At 39.9% G+C, this 22,561-nt stretch overlaps 1 protein-coding gene across 2 annotated transcripts; it reads right to left on the reverse strand.

Annotated features, from left to right (window-relative positions):
* Positions 1–130: 130 nt before the first annotated feature.
* Positions 131–21,526, reverse strand: LOC105388400 (tonsoku-like protein). 2 transcript variants are annotated; one of them, XM_048631644.1, is made up of 14 exons: positions 21,374–21,526; positions 21,042–21,299; positions 20,539–20,704; positions 19,366–19,642; positions 18,859–19,012; positions 18,539–18,743; positions 17,655–17,844; positions 17,023–17,254; positions 16,188–16,300; positions 15,611–15,797; positions 13,711–15,088; positions 13,079–13,254; positions 2,008–2,716; positions 131–1,527 (listed from the first exon to the last, which is right to left on the reverse strand). In XM_048631644.1, exons 1-14 carry the CDS (start codon positions 21,384–21,386, stop codon positions 1,182–1,184), a joined length of 4,404 nt encoding a protein of 1,467 aa, XP_048487601.1. In that variant the 5' UTR covers positions 21,387–21,526; the 3' UTR covers positions 131–1,181. The 2 variants fall into 2 exon arrangements, with proteins under 2 accessions (XP_048487601.1, XP_048487602.1); XM_048631645.1 differs by lacking the exons at positions 131–1,527; positions 2,008–2,716 and adding exons at positions 10,199–10,509; positions 10,840–10,949 and having other exon boundaries at positions 13,111–13,254.
* Positions 21,527–22,561: the final 1,035 nt, after the last annotated feature.

Genomic DNA, 22,561 nt, shown 5'->3' on the forward strand with positions numbered 1-22,561 from the left:
TTGTGAGCCGATGCGACGCCGCCTCGACTCTACAGCAATGGGCGAATCGACTTAGGATCCATATTATGGACTCGTTGCTGATACTTATACAGTACATTTCATATTACTATACAAAAGAAACAAAGACAGGTCCGTAATAAATATTATTTATTCTATGCTAGTATAATTATTACTTTTACTTTCAAGATGATATCAAACGGTCACTCAAAAATCTTATCAAAAATACAGTAGGCACTATACACAACATTACTTTTAACAATACAAAACAAAAATCATTTATGGTTGTTAGTGGAATTTCATCTAATATCCATCAGGCTGCCTAAAGTATTAATTTCATACCTACTTATAACCATTTTTGCGTATTTTCACTTACAAACAATACAATGCAGTATTTGTTAGCTGCTGCGACTATGATCCCCTGTCAGGTAACAGGTAGCATTTTCACTCTGAGGTTTCTTAGCCTACATAGCAGGTGTAGGTTATTACTTTATTATTACAGGGAGTTGCGGTGGGAAAGTCTGCTCTGGATTACATAGGCACAAAAATGCTTCAGTAAAAATATTGGCATAAGTACTTATTAAATATTTTACAGGTGGCTTTTACTCGGTACACGTTTATGGTATAACGTTAACAACACTAGTATGTATTATTTAGACCTGTAATTATTGCCTTTACCAGTCAAAAAATACATTGATTTTTATCTCAATACTTACTACCTATTTACTAATAAATACAATAGGTACCTTACCTACCTATCATGCCTTTCCAGAAAGGCCTATTACACATATTATTTTACAATACATAACTTATCTATCTACAGTCAATTTTATTTGTTTCGAACTCGACCTATTGTAAATTTATGATAAGTGATGTTCTGTAGTCCTCTCCATACTATAATTATTATAACATTGTTTTAATTAAATAAGCATAATGTAGCAGCATACTATTATGTATTCTTTTTTCGAGTAGTAAAAATCGCCACCTAGCGGAAAACCTAGCAGCATAAACTCGTTTATTTTACTGCTCAAAACGTGACAAAATTTCCCAGTTAACTCTCTTGTCACCTTCCGGTTGGCGTACTTTATACAAACATGAAATACATACAGTGAATTTGAGAATTCCTCCTTCCATCGAAATCGGTAAAAAATTAAAAAAATCTGAGCCCGAAACAAATTATTTCATCACCGAGCAGTGAACCTGATGACCCCTCCATCACAATGCTCGATCACGCCGCGTCCTTTAAAACAGTTCAGCCACGTTTTAGAAAACAACTTAAAACTATCTCTTTCCTCGTCACTTTTCGCTACGGGCGTCACATTGATCTCTGGTATACACCGGCCGAAGTCCACGGCAGGTAGCCACACTTGGAAGTCTGAGTCTGGGGAATACTTGAAGATGTCCTGGCAACCCTCAAGGTTTATTTGCGGCACCGGTGGCTGTCTTTGTAGAAGTTTCTTCAATGTTATAAACGTAAGCTTGTTGTTTTTTAAAGTTATTGATTGGAGATTCTTCGCCCGGCTGATGGATCTGTGAAATAATTGAATATTTTATTATGGTAGGTGTATAGTAAGGGGTAGGTAAGGTATGCTCATTCGTCAATGTTAAGCAAAGTTGTCACACTTTTCAAAGTTGAACAAATCGGTGTGCAGGCAAGACGATACAGGATGTTGAAAATGGTGTAGTAAAGCCATTCTGAACAGCTTCTCAAATAACATAAATTTTCGCGATCAAAATGACGTTGTTCAGCATGACTTTCTGAGTCACCCCCTTTCGGCTTACTCTACGCTTTTTTTAAACATTCAGTATAAAAAAGTTTATTCTTCATCGTGCAAGCTCCTATCTCGCGCAACAAACTACATAATATGTATAATAAATATAATGTTGGGACTAACTTAACACTGGCGAAAAGTGGGTGCAGCAATGCACCTCTGCCTACCCCGGAAGGTAGTGCATTAGTACTAGGTGTGAGTGTTTTTTTTTAAATATAATGTAAGTGTAACACCTCACCTATAAACCCTCATGAACTGTCCATCAACCAGCTGACACGCGGACAGGTCGAGCCTGCGCAGGCGCTGGTCCCGCGCGGCGCCCAGCCACGCGCACACCGCGCCCACCGCCGCGCCCTCCGCGCCCACCGCGCCTACCCCCAACTCCACCACCAAGTCCGGACTCAACGACAACACGATACAACTCATTATACCCTGCTTTAGATCATTGTTGCTCAAGTCGATGGATTCGATACTGTCTAAGTTTATAATAGGTTTGTTGTGTTCGGTGAAGGCTTGGTGCGTGATACCACAGTCGTTTAGTTTAAGCGTTTTTAAGCGAACGTATTGGCCTAGTTTTAGAATGCTTATAAAACCGTCATCGCCTATCTTGTTGCCACTTATGTCTAAGTACTCAAGACTCTGACATACAGGTCTGGTGGCTTTTTCGAAGAGGTTTAGGAGTATCTTTGCGCCTTCGGATGTTATGCAATTCCGGCTGATATCCAGCTGTGTCAGCTGCTTCATCGTGCACAAACACTCGGCTAAATACTTCATTCCGTCGTCGGTTAGTTTGTTGTCTGGAATGAGTACTGCGGTTATGTGGGTTTGGTGGGTGAGGGCGCGGAATAATGGTCGTATTTGCGATGGGGATAAGGTGTTGTTTCCTAGCGCTAGTCGGTGCGTGGTGTGACTTCTGCCGACCGCTTGCTGTATTTCTTCTGATGGGGCTGTAAAGATAAAATATTATTATGTAGTCTGAGCCTATCTGAAACCTAGTTAAACATTGTGAGATATGGCGTTTCGACTTTCTCCGTGTTCGGCATCATAAGGGTCACAGTGACAGTTAAATAAAGTCCATTTTTCTCTCCACCTTTAATTTGCAAGGTGCGGGTGCCTATATAAATAGAGTGAGTCGCCCGCGCGCCTCAGTTGGTTTTTGATTTTTGAAGTGAACACTTCGGCAAAATGGCTCAATGTAGCCACGGTTCTCGTCGGCTTCGCTCCGACGGAGAAAAATATAATATTGAATTTGCGGAGTCCTCGCTACCGGGAGCTGTAGCGTGATGCGGACCAGGCGGCGCGGGGCCTGCCGGCTGCTGCGCAGTGCGCACGCAGCCATTGCTGAGGATTTCGCAACGAAGGTTTGAGTTGATAAGCCGTGAGTAAAATGCTATTATTTACTGCTTTTAAAAGCTCAGCCACTGGTCATAATGCTCCGGCGCTTGGGGTTTTTATCCCACGCAGTAGGGACCGATTCAATAGTCGTGGTAATGATTGATCACATATTCCGGTCCTACTAGTGGCGCTTGAGCTAGATACTTACATTAATGACCGCTTTAAGTAAAGCATATGATAATTTTATACAGGAAAAAATAATAAAAATATATTTTTCTACCCTCAATGTCTAATATTTTTAGAAAACAGTTGATAAAAACTTTGCTATTACAATAATGCACTTGATTATAGCTTATGTAAGGCTTTACAAACAGGAGCTTTCCAGGACCGTCATAGGATTTTTTACAGGAAGCACGTGGCTCCGAGTTTCAGTATGTTGGGACATTGTGGCATGTGCGGCGAGTAATGTGATCCGCCGGTACCTACCCGCTGAGGGTAGGCAGGTCGATTCGGTGAAATTGAAGTTTCGTGTAACCTGCACCCGGCCCTGTGCTCCTGCGCTGGCCGCCGTCTCGTGGCACCTGCATCGCAGCGTACACCCGGCCCTGCGCTCCTGCCCTGGCCACCTGTTCGTGCCACCTGCATCGCAGCATACACCCGGCCCTGTGCTCCTGCGCTGGCCGCCGTCTCGTGCCACCTGCATCGCAGCGTACACCCGGTCCTGGCCCTGGCCACCGGTTTGTGGTACCTGCATCGCTGAATAGACCCAGCCATGCACTCCTGCCCTGGCGGCTGTACACCCGGTCCTGGCCCTGGCCACCGTTTTGTGCCACCTGCATCGCAGCGTACACCCGGTCCTGGCCCTGGCCACCGGTTTGTGCTACCTGCATCGCTGCATAGACCCAGCCATGTACTCCTGCCCTGGCGGCTGTGTTGTCCCACCTGCATCACTGCGTACACCTGGCACTCCTGTTCTGGTTGCCAGATCCAAACGCCCCCTGTCTGGGAAGAGATTTTATGCTCAGCGGAACCGCCTGCACTATTGCTAGCACGGTCATCATCATCATCAGCCATCATTATGAGTGACTTATTTAGAAGGTATCGAGTAACGTGCGCTATTCATCAGTGATTTTGGCATATGCAGACGAACGTTTACTGCCAAGGTTGGTCATGTTAGCCATACAAGGGCACACCAACGAAGCCTGAGTAACCACCTGCAGCCGCCGTAGCCGCATCGGCATGGATGATGACAAATCGGGTAACGTGCACCGCTTCTAAAAGTGTTATAGCACTTCAATTTGATGCCTCCGCTGAGGTAGGGTATTCTATTAAAGCAGCTTTCTTCTGAACTGCCCAAAGTGACCTGTAGACTGCTCCTGGGGATAGTTGTGCAATCAATTTTTTATTTCAATGTCTCTGCTGAAGAAACTGTCTAATGCAGCTTTTGTTCTAAACTGCCTAAAGATCATTGGACTGCTCATGGGAATGGTGACGCACGGTAAGTACAGGAGCGTTACTCTATACTGATGAGAAACGAACGAACGAGAGCTGTCGTGCAATCGGCACGTTTAATACATACAAACAGATAGAGCGGCTCGCGCCGCAGTGCACTGAAAGTTCGTTTTTCGTCATATAAAGTGACCCCCCAGACACTATCTTAAGTGTCATGACACATCGGCAGATTCCAGCTTTGAGTCTTTTCTTTTGTCGGCTGTGAGCAAAGTGAATCCCACCGGCGAGTGTTCAACCTAAAAGCACTGAGCTAATTCCTGATTTCGTGAAAGTCGCTGTTGCTATACCATACCGCTTCACAAGTTACCGAATTTATTATGATCCTACTGTCGGGTGATCATGATCAGAGTCTCATCGCGGTTTCTGAGTGACACCATATAAGCTGTCTTCCTTATGTCCCAGTGGATTGTGAGTGTGTGTCCGAGCTCTTTGTTGAAAAATGCGTGAACCTTCTACGCAGCAGCTGTCTACTAGTTGTGTATCGAATAAATCGAGTAACGGTGCTCTTGCACGAGACGACTACCTTTTGGTAAAATTATAACTTCCACTATCCTGGGAACATGCATATACCTACTGTGTACTGTGTATCACATCACGTGTAGCCGTAGCCCAACTCAATTTACTGGGCTAGATAATAAACAATGGCAGTCGTCATTAAATTTCTATGAATTTCGAAGGTCATTATTTGGAGCACAATTCAAAGGGTGAAAGTACCTATTCATGCCTAAACGGCTTCTCTAATGAAAATGTATTTTTAATTCGATTCTGGCGCAAACGTTTCATAACTATTTTTCAACACTGTATCTGCTGAAACTACTTAGACTGACTGGTTAAGATGCAGATGTGCCGTTTTCACAATTCCATTTTGAGTAATCTGTTTTATGGATCTTTCAGTTAGTTACGTAACTATATAGTTACTTACCAAGTAAAAAATTACTTGTGTCATGCTCGTACTCGCATCTCATTTAGGAGCTCTCTGGCCTCTAGCTGAAGGCTAGAACTGGTATATATATCTACTAAGCTAGTACAGAGTTATAACCGGGCAGCGGTGACGTGGTAGCTGCTTGATTTATTAGAGTTTGCGGAAAACTTTCTAAATAAGTAATAATTATTAGTCATAATATTAACTCTTCGCAGTTCTTTCAGAATGCAATACCAGGTCGCTGAAGTAGGTAACCTTCCTTAGCTGGACAACAACAACAAGCCTTTTTGTTTTAAAGAGTGTCACAGTTATTCGCCGTTCCACTGTCATATCGATGTCCAAGGACTTTTTCTTGGGTATAGCTAACTACCTAAGTTTACCTATAGATAGCCGCAAGCTATCTGCTGTTGGCGAACTGTCAGTTCTTATTGATAAGTCAGGCTCGAGGTGGCTCGTCCAACTGTCCATGTTCCCGCCACCATGATTGTTGCTTCCACAGATTAGAGAGTCTATGTTGGCTGTCGTTGCATCAGGTCTGATCAGGTACAACTAACACCTTTACGTACCATCTTTATTTAATCGAGCTATTTTATTTTGTTTTATCTAGGTTGACTTAATGGTTTCAAAATCGAACCTACAACAATGTAAGTAGGTACCTACCTACGTACCTTTGAAGTTGCAACAAGGCGAAGCCTTAAGGTTTTGGCCGAGACCTGCCCTTAGTGTTGACGAACATACCTAAAGGTGACCTTGTTAATGTTTTTCATATGAAGTACTGAACATTTTACTTATCCTGGTGGCATGACTGATCATTTACTTACCCAGTTAAGACATGTTAGCCGGGTTTCATTTATCAACTATTATAATTGTTATTGTTGTGTTAATCAATCTTTATTAATTGATGTCATCTACCAAGGAATGCTGCCAGAGCTCATAATATTCACACATGATGATACAGAATGATAGTAGCCCACAAAATCGGTGCAAAGGCTTATAAAATAACTTTCCTTCCTAGTAGGACTGCACAGGAACTCGTTAACCGCCGAGTTAGTTAGAATACAAAATTAGACTGTGTGTTACTTGTCAATCTAGAATATGAATACCTGCATCATCATGTTTTGAAAAACTGAATACTTAGTTATCCGCCAGTGTCACAGCCTTCATCTAATCTTTTCCAGTAGCTGATGAGGCTGAGATATTTAGTAAAATTATCTTCCCTTCAAGCACCACTCCTCGTTCCAAGGACTAGATGCCACGCCAGGTGTTGCAGGCCGTGTCGTCGTACGGGGCTGACTGAGCAGGTCCTCGAGGCTCCAGGGTCGGCTGCTGCATTTCTGAGGTCAGTCCAGAATTACATACCCTAGTCAGCATGTGCTGACCTGAGCCCCAGCGGCCTGGATCGATATTCTACACTTTACAGCTTTTAAATATTGTTGCAAAGTATTTCACTGGTTCCATCCATTCGGCTAGTGTATGTTAAAAATATAGCCTTGACAATAACAAGATTTTGATCAATAATTACTTATAAGTATTGCTTTCGAAGAGGCACTGTGTATAAATACCTACCTATATGTATAGGTACAGTGAAACTATAAAGTCCTGAAATTAATGTTTGAGGAACTAAAATTTTCAGGAGCCTGGCACCATTAGAAAAGAAACATAAAAGTCATAACAATTGTTTATGTCAATAGGCGGTTGGCTGTTTTTTTGAATTTTCTTATTAATTATAAGGATAATCTAGTTAAAAGCAACAATTTACGCTTGGTTGCAATTAGGAAGATGAAGAAAAATATTCGTAGTCAAGCTAGGGAAGTTATTTATCGAGTTTGTATACAATGTTTAGCGGAACATCAAGCTGGACACATTTTGTCGAATTTGGAGGATGTTTACGCTCGTACAGTGTCTATGACGGGTATGTAGCATTGTACAAATTGTAATAACTCATTTTTTATTAGTACCAACGCTTCATTTATCGATAAACCTAGGTTTAGAGCCCAAGTCGAACATTGTTTACATACCACTGATTGTAGGTTTAATCTGGTTTCAGTTGAGTCAAACCTTAACATTTTGATACTTGAAGATATATGTTTGTTTACTTACTAAATTCACATTGTGTGAATTTGGGGGGCATTGTGTAACTCAAAAAGATTTTTTTATTTTATTTTAGGGGAATTATAAAACGAGCGAACAAAAAAAAACTTTGCGACTGATGATGACATACTGTTTTAATAACTTGAGCGGTATGAATTTGAGTAAGCGAAAAATTAACTAAACTGACGACGAATATTGATTTATAATAAAATCCAGAACGAGCTTACAAAAAGTGGATTGTGATAAATCCATTTCAGATATTAAAATTTTATCCGAGCGACTAAATTACTAAGTGAGCGACTGGAAATGCAGAGAGAGCAACTTCAATATTAAGATATAGATTCAATTTTTCTAAGTGAGGTTATACTTAGCGAACTACTAAAAAGTTCACTTTGAGCAAAGTTTTGTATACTGCTATTAATGATTATTGGTTACTGATATTCTATTTGAGGGCTTATGTTTTTTATTTAGATACGCTTTTTTAATGAAAACTACAGATTTTTAAATGCGCGTGAATTCGAATGGGGGCGGGGCGACGAATCGTTGCAGTCAGGTGAGTTGTAGTAGGGCTCCTCATACCTATCAATGTTTCTTAGTATTAATAAGAAGTTTTATTTAGTTGACTGAAGCGTCTTATTTTATTTTTTGTTCATTTGATTGAAATAAATGCATGCATATTACTTATCTTTTACCGAGTACATTGTTTTATTTAATTACCCTTATATTTCAATAATAAAATTTCTCAACTAATAGAATAGTGTTTCTTCAAATAGTTATTTCATATTATTTTTATTTTTTCAATGTGAGCTCATTATACCTACTCTGCTCATTATTGTATTTTTCAAAATGGTTTTTGTACTCGAAACACTTCATTTAAAATAAAATGCTGCTCAGTATAAAAAATACATTTGCCAAATATTGAAAAAAATGCAGGACGTAACGTTGACACTCAAACAAATATTAGGTCGCTCAAATATTATGAAGCTGCTCATTTTGTATTTTAAGTAACTCAAATTAATGTTTGTAAGTTGCTGTTCTGTTGATTTCTCGTCACTCGCAGTCAGTCGCTCACTTAGTAATTCTATAACCCAAATTCATTAATTTTGACACTTAGAACTGTAATTTACAGTCACTCGTTTTATTGCTACCCTTTATTTTATAGTTATATCGGACCAGCGTGCCAAAGAGCGCAAAATATGGAATATTCCTAACTCCTGGAAGAAACAGAACTGGCCGTCCAAAAAGAGAAATTGATGTCTTTACTATGTATGCCCTTCGTCAACAGATCCAGTTTTTTTTATACAGTTGTAATAACGTTATCTAAATAAATATTTATTGGTTTCACTATTAGCCTTCATATTAACACCTTCTAGCTTGTACAAGAGCTTTTTTGTGGATGGTAAGTTGTTTTTAAAATACATAAATAGGTAGGAAGTTAACAGGCAAAATTCCAAGTATCAAAATCAGTTATGTTTCGCTATATAGGGTTGCTACATGAAAGATAGCAGTGCCCTCATTTAATTTCAGGACTTTATAGTTTCACTGTACATACCTTCCATAACTTTCTGACAAGTCAGGAATAATAAGGAAGTACTTAAGCCTTATGTATACTTATACCTTTCTTTTTAGTATATCTATTACCTAGAAATCTATGCATTATAAATTTATAGATTCAAATATTTCTCTACTGATATACTCATCAGTAGCTTATGGGTCACAGTTGGTTTTCTCTCCACCATGCGATAATAAACACATCTCACAATGTTTAACTAGGTTTCAGATAGGCTCAGACTACATAATAGACGCATTTTTCCTGAAATAAAAATGACATATTATGTATCTAGCCTATCTGAAACCTAGTCATTTCTGCATGGTGATATTACAACTGAGGCGCGCGGGCGACTCACTCTATTTATATAGGCACCCGCACCTTGCAAATTAAAGGTGGAGAGAAAAATGGACTTTATTTAACTGTCACTGTGACCCTTATGATGCCGAACACGGAGAAAGTCGAAACGCCATATCTCACAATGTTTAACTAGGTTTCAGATAGGCTAGATACATAATATGTCATTTTTATTTCAGGAAAAATGCGTCTATTATGTATTTTATTGTATTATGCATCTAATAATATGAGCGATGTACTTATAATTATGTACCTATAGTAATAAGTGTTGAATGTCACACGGCCATCCGACCCCAATCTTAGAGCCTGGGTACCGAACAGCAAATTAATATATCTACACAGATACATAGATAGACACATGTTATACCTCTATACAGTCATTTTAACATCCAATCCAAGACCCGAGTACATAAACAAATATCTGCCCCGGCCGGGGATCGAACCCGGGACCATCGGCATAGCAAATCAAGGTCACTAACTCCACCAAGTAAATAAAAAGGAAAGGAAACAACAAAGGCATATAGGTACAGCTACGACGTATAACTTTGGTTATCCTACTAAGATAATAAAGGGGAAAGTTTGTGAAATCTGACTTTCTTGAAATTTATAGGCTACTATTATCCCTGTACTCTCAAAAGGTGTGGATTTAAATTAAAAAACAAATTAAAATCAATCATTTTTATTCTCCAACACTTGAACCAATCTTTTACAAACGTCGACAAACACTCGCATCAACGCTAACCACTTCTTGTTATTCTGCAATTCCTTTTCTCTCACCTCTTGGGATTTGTCATACAAGTTCTTATACATACAATCACATGGCTTTGCTTGTCCCACTTCTGATAACGAACACTTGTTTATTGGAGATGCTACTCTAAGTTCTTCGTCGGAAGGTTCATTGGTGGCATCCTCTGCAAGTGATGGGAATATAGGGGGGTCTGTGCTGGGCCCCGATTGATTCCAGTCTTCTAAACCTGGTGGAAATGTTACAAGCCTTTCTAAACAGTTTCACCAAAGGTGACAGTATACACTCACGAGCAATGAAAAAGTTCCAGTTACATAGCAATTACTCCTAAACGGAACAGACTAGCTTAATGACGACGTCTGCAATATAGAAGTACATTAAAATATTACCAACTAAACACTTAAATATTTTGACTAAATTCCAAATTAAGTTAATATTTAAAAAAAAATGGGTCATTGGTGTCGACATTTTGTAAGTGGAAATATTTCAATCTATTTCAATTCTCGTAAGTGTATTATCTCAAAAAGCGACAGCTGATACATTTGTAAGTTTCTTTTACCTGTTTCTGTCTTTAATTCATTATTACAGGTGACAATTGAGTCGATGTAGCCCAGTACTGCTGTATCGGTATTCTCTTCCAAAAGCTCAGTTTTGATACTATCTTCACTCCTGAAGAAACATATGATTAATACAAGTATTTATACAAAATCTGCTATGGTTCTATTGAAGCTATCTAAGCTAGATTGGATATAGGAGGAAAAACATAGGTACAGAATACCTTTTTTTTCCTTTGTAGGTAAAGCTGACTGGACAACATTACCATAAACTAATATACTTGAATAAAACAGAAATTGCCCTTTTCCCTTTGCATAAACTATGAAAAGCAACATAAAAATAAAACATGATTTAGTGTATTTCATAACTTACCTTGTGTTTTACTATGAAACATTTAAGTTTTGTTCTAAATTAAGTGACACACAAACACAACGACACTGGAAGTGAAACACTTAATGGAAAGGAGCTGTAACGTGAAGTTTTATAAACCGTGTGCGAATAACGAATATTGTCAACTCTAGTCGTTTTGAAACGTAAACATCTTGTTATTGTGATTAAATAAATAAATAATATGAATATCTTCATCATACCTATCAGGAGGATCTTCAGAGACTCGGCCATTACTGCTCAGCTAACGGCCTTGACCTTAATGTTGACAAGTGCTATTTTATAGTATTTAGTCGGAAACGCAAGAAATACATGTGCACTTTCAAAATTAATGATCAGGTTCTTCAACAAGTATATAGCACTAAAGATCTAGGTGTCACTCATGACTCAAAACTTCTGTTTGACTCGCATATTGACAACATTGTAGGTAAAGCATGTAGGGCTATGGGTTTTATTATGCGCGTCTCAAAGCCATTTAAGTCAATGAAAACCTTAAAAATCCTTTACTGTTCCTATGTCCGTAGTCATCTAGAATATGCGAGTCAAATTTGGAATCCGAGGTATGGGGTTTATATAGATAGATTGGAGAGAATACAGAAAAAGTTTACCCGTTTTCTAGGTTTCAAGTTTAAATTGCCTAAAACGAGCTATCTCGAAAGATGCATAAAGTGTCACCTTATACCCCTCGAAACTCGCAGAGAAATTGCTGATGTCTTGTTCTTGGCCAAAATATTGAAGGGATTTATTGATTGCCCGGCATTGCTGTCTAAGATAGGTCTAAGAGTCCCCTCGCGTCAAACTCGTTTGAAACCATTATTACATGTACCCAACTCTAGCAGTAATTACAGACAAAATTCCTACCTTATTAGAGCCTGTAGATCTTTCAACAAACGGTTCACGGGGTCCGAGGTGGATGTGTTCTGCAGCAGCTTGCCCATTTTGCGTCAGCAGCTCATAGATGTATGCTCAAGTGCACAAGGCGGTACGTAGCGTAAGTTCTTCTTTGTTTTTTTTTTTCTGTATGTGTTTTTTTTTCATGTGGTTCATGATTTTCAATTGTTCAGGATTAAGTATGTGATTCTCGTTATTTTTACTGTAGTAGGTTTGCACGTAGCCAATGTGTAATTGACTAATTTTTATAATAATGTAACTAATAGACCTTTATGTTTCCGTTGTGGCTGTAGGTAGGCATTTATCCTATAAGTATACTTAACCTTATCTTCTTGTTAAATCCTACCTCCAGTCACTATATCTTTTTTTTTATTATATGCGGGAACCTATTAATGGCATCAAGTAATTATTAAGTTGTGTTGTATTGTTTTTAGTAAATGCTGTTGGTTCTCCATGAAAATGTTAAAATAAAAATAAAATAAAATAAATAAAATACACAGGGTGGAAAGATGAGACTTTACCTTTTACTTTCACTCTGTTAAGTCGGGCTATACAGGTGTTGCAGAATTGGTATACTAAGCCGGAAGGGGGTGACTCTGAGGGTCACTCTGTACAACTATTGTTCTACAACTCTCTGACATTCGCGAAAAAAATAATTGCTTCTCGATAGAAACTCCGATGACATCTGCAGGGTTGCGGGAAGCAGTGGACCAGAGCGGCATAAGACCGGAAGAATTGGCGTACAAATAAGGAGGCCTATACCTAACAGTTAGCCATAGAAGGCTGTTTACGATGATGATAGAAACTTTGTTGGTTACGTGACGTTTTACTAAGTGCTTTAAGCGAATTTCCAAAAGTTGTAGAACAAAGGTTCTTCAGGTTGGCCTTAGTATATCTACCACTTTTGCAACCACCTGTAGATAACACATAATGAACAATGATCCACAAGACTCTCACACCCATACCTATGCCCAAAGCGTCACAGCACTCGGCGTACCGCTCCTCGGCGTGGGACGCCCTCCAGCCGGACACCGCGGCCGTCAGCTGAGGAGACGCGAGCACCAGGCTCAGAGGGTCGTCCTCGGAGAGGATCGCGCCCGATGACGTCAGCAGGCTGAGGACCGGGCGGACGCCTGTGTGTCTGTGGGATGACAAGCACTTTTGGTGACTTTCTACAAACGAGCAATGTAAAAGTTCCACCCATAAAATGCCGACGGTTTTTTAAAATGGGAACACGCAATATTAACGTTTTTAGTTCGTAATGTACTGATGCTCTGTTAATGTTTTGTTGTCGTGTTTCAATGTCCTTCTACGTCATTGTTTCAATGTCATAGAAGGGGTCATTAAGCTAGATTTTTCCATTTTGGAATAATTTGGTGCTTTTCTCACTGGAACTTTTTCAGTGCCCATTGAGTGTACTTTGTTGAACACCACATAAATCAGACATACAAAAACATACTTATAGACTAGAGCCAATGTACAAGAGGCGGCCTTATCGCCGAGAGCGAGCTCTTACAGGCAACCTCAGTGAACTTAGTTACCCAGGTGAATTTTTTAACCCCGAAACAGAGTTTAATATATAATAAGCAACACTTACTTGTAATACCTATTCCTGACCTCTTCCACGAGCCAGCCTATCGTCAACTTGTTGATCGTATCGACTCTTAACGCAATCTTCAACAGCTTGTCTTCAACTTGCACATCGACCGCCATTGGGGGCAAAATGGCGGTTTGCTTCGGACGCCCGTCGCGACCCGACTGCACGATGTTAATCGGTTGTATCACATTCATTGCCGGCATAACTTGGTGGTTTACACCCTGCATTAGATTAAACCCGTCGTTGGATCGAAAACTGTTGAAATTTTCGTTGGAACCTTTGCGCGATAGAGACACGGGGGTGGAACGATTTGAGGTTTTATTCTGTTTGTGTGTGAACTCATTTTCGCTTCCGCTGTTACTGGATTGGTCGTGGTCGCTGATTTTCCTTTGGAATCCGGCTTTTAGTAGCGTGCTCTGTGATTTGCAACGTTTCTTCATGTTGCCTCGGCTGTCTCGAGTTCTTGAATCGTTCAATTCTCTGCTTATATTCCTCATAGATTGTATAGCAGCATTCGTTTTGGGACTTATATTTTCGTTAGACCTCATGTTTATATCTGAGTCTGAACTGTTTTCGTTTATAATGACCACGTCATTTCTTTTAGTCTTTTGTTTGGTTACATTCGCTTTACTGTTGCTATTCACTAACGGTTCGATTCTGTTTATATTAGCGACGGTATCTCTGATAGCTTCGTATGCGGGTTTCTTCGCCGCTAGCGTGAGTGGATCGCTGAGTTTTCTCTTCTTATTCTTGTTGCCTCCAAGATCGTCTTCCAGCCAATCATCATCTACTTCATCAGGGCCCAATAAGGCCGGCTTTGGCTTGGTCTTCCCAACGTTCACTTCGGGAAAGTCGTCATTAAGGCTCCTGTTCCGAAGGGCCGATATTGCACTGCGATACTCATTCACACTGGAAACATCTTTCTTCTTTGTCTTTTTGTCATCATCCGAAGACTCATTCGAGTCATCAGAAGGAAACGCCTGCACGTCGCGTATTTTTTGCGTTAAATCCAAATCTTCATCGCTATCGTCTTCAATTACATTTCTCCTTTTAAACACTGGGGTATCTAAATCTACATCTCTATTCGATTTTGAAGTGCTAGGCGGTGTCACAACTTTATTACATTTAACTGGTGTAACAGATTTTCTTGCGACATCTACGTTAGTTTTCTCTATGGCACTGTGTAGTCTATTACATATACTGTTATATAACGTTTCTTCATCCTTATCCAGCACTCTCCCGGCCCGCCACTCTCGTAGGGCGTCAAGAGGAGTCTTCCCGAAGTCTGTCTTGAGCGAGGCGACGGCGCCGCGGTTCAACAGAGTCTCCACAATCTCCAAATGCCCGTTGCTGGCCGCGTCGTAAATGGGAGTTATTCCTGGAAGAAATATGTCGATACATATGAAGTATATGTATATGATAAGTTAGCACAAAATGTTCTGCACACAAACCAACATATGAAATAAGATATTTTTACCGCAACTTTATCAATTTTCCCAAGAGGAAAAGTTGCTTAGAATGACAATTTGTATAACCTTCTAACGGGATTGCGTTAACTTATGGGATACTCTGTATAATATTGCTATAATTATGTACCTATAAAAAGTACTTAATTAGAATGTATCTTCCCCGAGAAACAGTGATGCTGTTTGGGGTTTGTATTTATGTTTTTTACTGAATAAACCTTTTTGCAAACAATACAATTCAGCCACTATATTTATGACGAAGCATGTGGTGGATAAATTTAATATTTAAATGTATACGTAAATTTTATTGATTTTCAATTTACAAGGACTTTATTGGTTGTTCTTGTTGTTGTTGTCGTCCTAAGGTACCCCAGTGGTACAGAGGGCCTTCCTATACTTTATTGGTGGTAAAATAAAATTATTCAGCTACTAACCCTCACACTCGCTGCCGCCCCTATCATTCACATTAGCCCCGGCATCCACTAACACATCCAGTAGCGCGGCGCGGCCGTGGATGCAGGCTTCGTGCAGCGGCGTCCAGCCCGCGTTGTCGCGGATGTTGACTGGATGTCCGCTTGAAAGTAGACGTTGGACTAGCGGCTTGTTGCCTGATATGCACGCCTGGAGGAGGTATAGATTAAGATGAAACTAAAACCCCCACATTCACTAAAAGTCGCATAACTTTTGAACGGCCAAGCTGATTTTGTTAAAAGATAGCTAAGAACACATTACCAATATTACCTATGACCGTAAAATACGAAAATTGGTTAAGTAGTTTGGGAGCTACGCTACCACAGACAGATACACATACACACAGGCAGGTTTAACTAATAATATCCCTCTTTTTTCGTAGTATGGTAACAAAATGCATGTTCATGCAATATCTTTAACAAGTAGCCAACAAGTTTTATGTACTTATTTAATTTGCAGTTAATTTTATACTTTAAATTTACATTTTTTTTTCTCTACTTTATATTTTCACTATTTAAACATGTAAAGTATTGTTCTTACTTGATGTAGTTGTGTTTCTCCCTTCATATTCTTCTTGATGGTGAACCCTCTGCCCCGTTTCCTTATTTCTCTCGACATCTCCGCTACTGTCTCCTCGTCATTGTCCGATAAATCTGGAAAATACAAACAAAAAAGTAGTTAAAAACACCCGACAGTTAAGTTGCGATTTCATGACAAATCCCAAGAGATACTAAATGAAGTGCTTGTACGATAATATCGTACAATCTTAAATGCTTTGTGATTAGATATGCATTAATTACACCGGCACTTTGACTATATAAGTCCTTCCTTGTTGGTATGTGTAACGTGTAAAATATTTTGAGGTCTTGTTTCACAATATCTGGATAATGGCTACCTGTGGGAAAAAAGACCTGCTGTCGCTGTCTAAATCATTTTTATAGCATTTCTTTTATCAAAGTCAAATGTTTTTATTCATCGTATAATATAAAATTTTCTGATGAACGTAAATTTTTACAAACTACTCTATCCCACAGGAAGCCTTTGTCTACACATTGTGAAACAGGCTAGATTTACTGGTAGCTCTTTCTGTATATGTATACTCTTTCTTTCTTCCACTTCTTTTACGGCGGCGGTCATTTTCATTACATAGCATACTTACACAGCCATTCGAGTCATTCGAGCAGTTTCGAAGCCACAGACAAACACACAACTAACACTTACAATATTTTTTTAAATCAAAAATTACATATCACAGCACATGCTGACCTGTAGCCTTTATGGAAAGCAAAATGTTGTGATATTGTTTGTTTTGTATTGTATTATTGTCAGTGTTTTGTTGTTATTTTGTATTTTAAGTTTCATTATCTTTACATACCAGTCAAATCCTCTAGGCAGATGTCATCACCGATGCGAGTCACATCATCATCACCACCCGCCGAACTCTGTTCATCATCAGAGTTGTCCAGATTGTCAAAATCGTCATATCCGAGGCACGTCAGCTCGTTCTTACAGTGCTCCATTTTTTCAGTCTCGCCGTACGCCTCTTGGTATTTCAGGAGGCATTTCAGAGTGCGTATTTCGTACTTCCTTTTGTTCCATTCTTTTGCCTGTGGATGGTGAAAAAATATAGATGATATTGTTTGTTGCACAAACATATTATGGGATAATGCACATAAGGGTTAATGCCATAGTGGTAGGTAATGGGGGGAGTGACTCAAGAGTCCTTTATACATCAATTTTGTTTTAGGATTTGTGAATATTCCTCAAAAACATAGTACGAAAAAGTTTCTATAGAGCTCATTTTTTTTTCGAAAATTATCTCAAGTTGTAGAATAAATGTTGTTTAGAATGACCTACTCAACTGAGTCACCCATATAAGGTGAAATTAATATCATAAGCATTTGCTGCCCAACCAACAAAAGTGAAAAAAACTTATACTTTAATTTAAAGGGCACTTATAATTAGTTACTTATAACAATACAGACATATTTAAAAAAATCTACTCACAGCATTTCTGGCGTCAAGACATGCCTTTTCCACCTGGTCGTAGGGTCGTTTGGCCAAGAACAGGGCCTCGGCAATGTTGTACAGAGTCGTGAATGCTTCTTTAGGTTCGTCTTTAATGAGTTCATATTCCTTTTCGTAGTAGTCTAGCGCTTCGCTGTAGCGGCCCATGTCTTTGTACGTTTGGTATAGGCTGGAATAAAAACGTTGAATGTTTAAGTTTATATTCATGTTTAGTATTATTTTTCGACCCTCCTAGACTTAGGTCTCTACCAAGGAGCGCCACAATACTCTTTAATCAGCTTTATTCATCCAGCCACATTCACATTCAACAGTCAGCAGAGCAAACAATGAATCTGCACAAAACCACCGTACAGGTTGTCACTGCCTCGGTCAGGATCTAAATTATACATAAGATCATCAGTCCAGCGATGTTTACCCGGTTTTAATTCGAAACATTGCCAACTACTTATTTTATTTAAGTAGTAGTAACTAAGCTTTCTCTAGAAAGATCTACGCTTAGGCTCTTAACAAAATAAAGGTCCGTCAATAGGCGCGCTAAAGGGCGTCTCACGCTTACCTGACATAGACCTCTCTAGAGAGTAGTTTACATATAATCTGACCTCGGAGTGAAGCTTCCAGTTACTACCGGTCTATATATATGAATTACCAGCGGGCTGGAGGCGTCCCGCGCTTCGCTTACCTGACATGGTGCAGACAGATGGGGCTATTTAAGGCTACTACCGGCTATCTGCTTAAATTCGACGGACCAGTGAGCTGGATGGCGTCCCACGTTACGTTCGTCTGTCTTAGAATAGAATTAGCTACAGTCCCTAGCTAAGCTAGCTATCTTCACTTAGCCTTAGAAACCGAAAAGCAACACTTACCTGACATAAATAGGGATCAACATCTTCCCTCTATCCCCACTCAGCTCCGCCTGTTCTAACATCTTGAGGTAGTGGTCGGCGGCGCCGGCGTAGTGCTTCAAGTGACACGCGCCGTCGCCCAGAGCCTCGTGTAGCCGCTTGAGTGTAGAGTGGTCTGACGGGTCGGCGGTTATTAGCTGGTCTTCTGTGTAGCACATCGCTGCCACTGTGGGTGAGATTGGGAAATTACATTATATTACATTTACATTATTCGATCACGAGTGCTGTCAACTAGCGTATTGCCACGTTAGCCCAGGATAGACACACAGAACGGTACTCACCGACTCTCAGGTTCCCCTCGATGGTCTCCCGCTCCTCCTCATCAGGGGTGTTGAGCTTCCACGCGCGCAGCAGCACCTGCCGCGCACTGTGGTAGTCCGACATTTTGACTAGGATGTCTGCCTTGGCTGATAATGTCTCGCAGGTTTTTAATACCTGGAATATTTTAATATTATGTTTTGCTCTCAAATGTGTAGGAAAAGTTCCACCTGCAAATGTCATTCTATATGCCACTGGAACTTTTTCATTGCTTGAGAGTGTACAAAATGCAGCTACCGATATCGCGCAAGACACAATAGATTTTTATATTGTGTCTGATGTCACTTTAACAAGGGGTTATGTAATTCCAGCTCAATGGGATTGTGGTCTGTCTGTCAACACTACATTTTCAGTGGTTAATTAAAAGAACCCTTTCACAAATGAACATTGCTTATCTTTTATTCATCATCATCCACTCCAGCCTTACTCTACTCATCCACTTCACTTTACACACTACAGAGTTACATTACCTTGTCCTCCAGTCTACTAGCCACCTCCAAAGCTTTATTCAAACAGCTGAGAGCTTTAGCATTATCCTTCTTCTTATTGGCATAGATCAGTGCATCAGTAATGTAGCACTGATGCAGCACATCGTACAGGTCTTGGCTGGTGCAGATCGAGATGGCCTTCTGGATGCAGTCGATGGCTTTGTCCAAGTGGCCAAGGTACTCCTGGACCACACCGATGTTGAGGAGCAAGCGTGCTCTCATGTCCATTAGCTCATGTTTGTTTATTTTGCCACTTAGTCTGGAAGAAGAAAGAATAATATGGTATTTTAAACTGTATAAACACAAGTAAGTAATGTTTTATAATGAAATATGTTTGCAATAACTGTAAGGTTGTATCTTTGCTAACCTACTCATTTTTAGGGTTCCGTAGCCAAAATGGCAAAAACGGAACCCTTATAGTTTCGTCATGTCCGTCTGTCCGTCTGTCCGTCTGTCCGTCTGTCACAGCCGATTTACTCGGAAACTATAAGTACTACAGTGATGAAATTTGATGGGAATATGTGTTGTATGAACCGCTACAAAAATATGACACTAAATAGTAAAAAAAAGAATTGGGGGTGGGGCCCCCCATACATGTAACTGAGGGATGAAATTTTTTTTTTCGATGTACATACCCGTGTGGGGTATCAATGGAAAGGTCTTTTAAAATGATATAAAGTTTTCTAAAAACATTTTTCTTAAAGTGAACGGTTTTTGAGATATCAGCTCTCAAAGTCGTAAAAAGTATGTCCCCCCCCCCTCTATTTTTATAACTACGGGGTATAAAATTCTAAAAAAAAATAGAGGTGATGCATGCTAATTAACTCTTTCAACGATTTTTGGTTTGATCAAAGTATCTCTTATAGTTTTTGAGATAGGTTGATTTAACTGTAATGACATAATAAGTTTATTATATTTGCTGCTACGGAACCCTTTGTGCGCGAGCCCGACTCGCACTTGGCCGGTTTTGTTATAGTAGTGCAGGACTTGCCATATATTTTTTTGTAGTAATTTGAATCTGCAATTGGTTTTGAGTGAAAATAAACCGTTGTCTGGCGTGCCACATGTGACTAGCTATAACTAGCTCACAAAAACAAACAACAGAATAAACGCACAACCTCATGCAATAACCAGAAGTTGTACATCCAAACTTACTTTTCACACAACACAAGGCTCTTCATAAAGGCTTTCTCGGCAGCCTTCAATGAGGCATTAGCTTCCTCCTCTTTGCCAGAGCTCTGTCCGCGGAGCAGGTAGATGCGGCCGAGTGTGGCCATCGCTCGCTGCTCCTCCACCAGGTTATTCAGTTCTTTGGACACAGCTGTGAAAATATTATGTTTATGCATTGTAGCATTGTGAGCAGGTTACAAATACTACAAGGAAACAATGGTTACAAACATGTATAACTTGTAGTTACTTTTTCCTAAATTCTTCTTCGTCAGCAGTACAATGGTGAAATTTTGGCCCAGTCAGATTAGCATCAGTTGATAACTGCCAAAGGTGCAACAAATTGAAATTGAAATGTTGTTTATTCAATTTTACAATTGTTTGATAGTCATAATAATACTCTACCACCATTTTACATCTGAGGAAGCTCTTTCGTGCATTCCATTTACAAACACTACATTGGTTATCATAAACAACAATGTTCCACATACCTAAATGCCGCTCCTCATACTTGAGCGCCTTGTCGAACTCGGCCATCAGCATGTACATCTCGCCGATCATGCGGCAGCAGGTGCCCCACTCGAGCCGCAGACCCAGCTCCTTGCAGATAGCCGCCTCGGACTTATACTCGTCCAGAGCATCACTGTAGCGGTGGTTCTTGTAGTAAAACGTCGCGAGGTCGTTGTGCGCCTCGGCTAAGACACGCCTGTTGCTCCCGTTTAAGGCTTTCTTCTTACGTTTAATAAGTTCTGAAAAGGGATACAGTTTTTCGTAAATAATTTGTAGGTTAAGTTTTAAAGTTTATTACGTGTGGAATACTCACTTTCTTCTTCCATTGTTGCCGAATGTATGTCACATTGTTTTCATTGAGTTGGCACGAATGTTGTGGATGATTTTATTTACTAAAGAGTTATTTTATTTATCGAAAACTTCAGTTTTATTGAAACAACAACACAAAACACATCAAATTGTCAAATCAAATGTCAATTTCATTCAAATGTCAAACAAAAACAAGCTCAAATCGGCGGCCAGCTGGCTGGCGCCATTGTTGCCAGGTTCAAAAATTATGATTATGGAGTATTTACATGCTAGAACAATCGCAACGGCATGTCCATCATCTCACCACGCTAAGATAAAAGTATTTTTTGCCTGAAATTTTGATAAGAGCCCTGTATTCTTCGCATGCGACACATGTACCAATAACATAATACTTATTAACGATTATACCTACCATCCGAACAGTCACTCGGTCGGCCCGAACGAACTGTTATCGTGTAGACCAGACTTATTGTATCGTATGAACTTTACTAGCGCCATCTATCATGTTGTTCTTTTTTTGAGCTTTCAGAAAATCTTCATCCCACCAACCCACCCGAGGCCGCGTTGTTTAACCATAAACCAGCCAATCCACTGAATTCTTCAACCAACTTCTTCATATGACTGTGATGAATGCATGATGAGGAGATAATGACCTAAACCAGCCTACCCTACCTACCATACCGACCTCTACCAACGTTAGTTAGTGTTATAACTAACATCCCCTAAACTTTAATTTTATTGTACAGGGATGCTAAAAAGTTTACAAAGTTGAAAGGGCCCCCCCCCTTTCAGGAGGACACGACAACTTTTGGATTTATTGAGATAAAAAAATCTTGAAATAATTATAATTCATAGAGCAATGCGGACTTAGGTCATACCTAAGATTCAAACTGAATGGTAGAAGCACTGAGGGAAAAAAACACTACGTAGGTACCTACAACACATTCATTTTTATGCTCATGAAAAATCCTTTAACACAAACAAATATATCCTTCTGATCCTTCACATGACAACCTAATATCACGTGTGATTTTCCCGCCACGCTGAGCATTTCGCTTCGCGGCAAATCGGTCGATGAACCGGTAAATCTGGGCCACGAAATGCATCGCTCTCTTCATATTTTTGGCACACTCAGGATATACTTATCAGAAGTTTAGTATAGAGGTGGACCAGGGTTTGACGCCGTGGTGGG

The sequence above is a fragment of the Plutella xylostella genome, chromosome 29 (genome assembly GCF_932276165.1).
Source record: "Plutella xylostella chromosome 29, ilPluXylo3.1, whole genome shotgun sequence".
Lineage (NCBI taxonomy): Eukaryota > Metazoa > Arthropoda > Insecta > Lepidoptera > Plutellidae > Plutella > Plutella xylostella.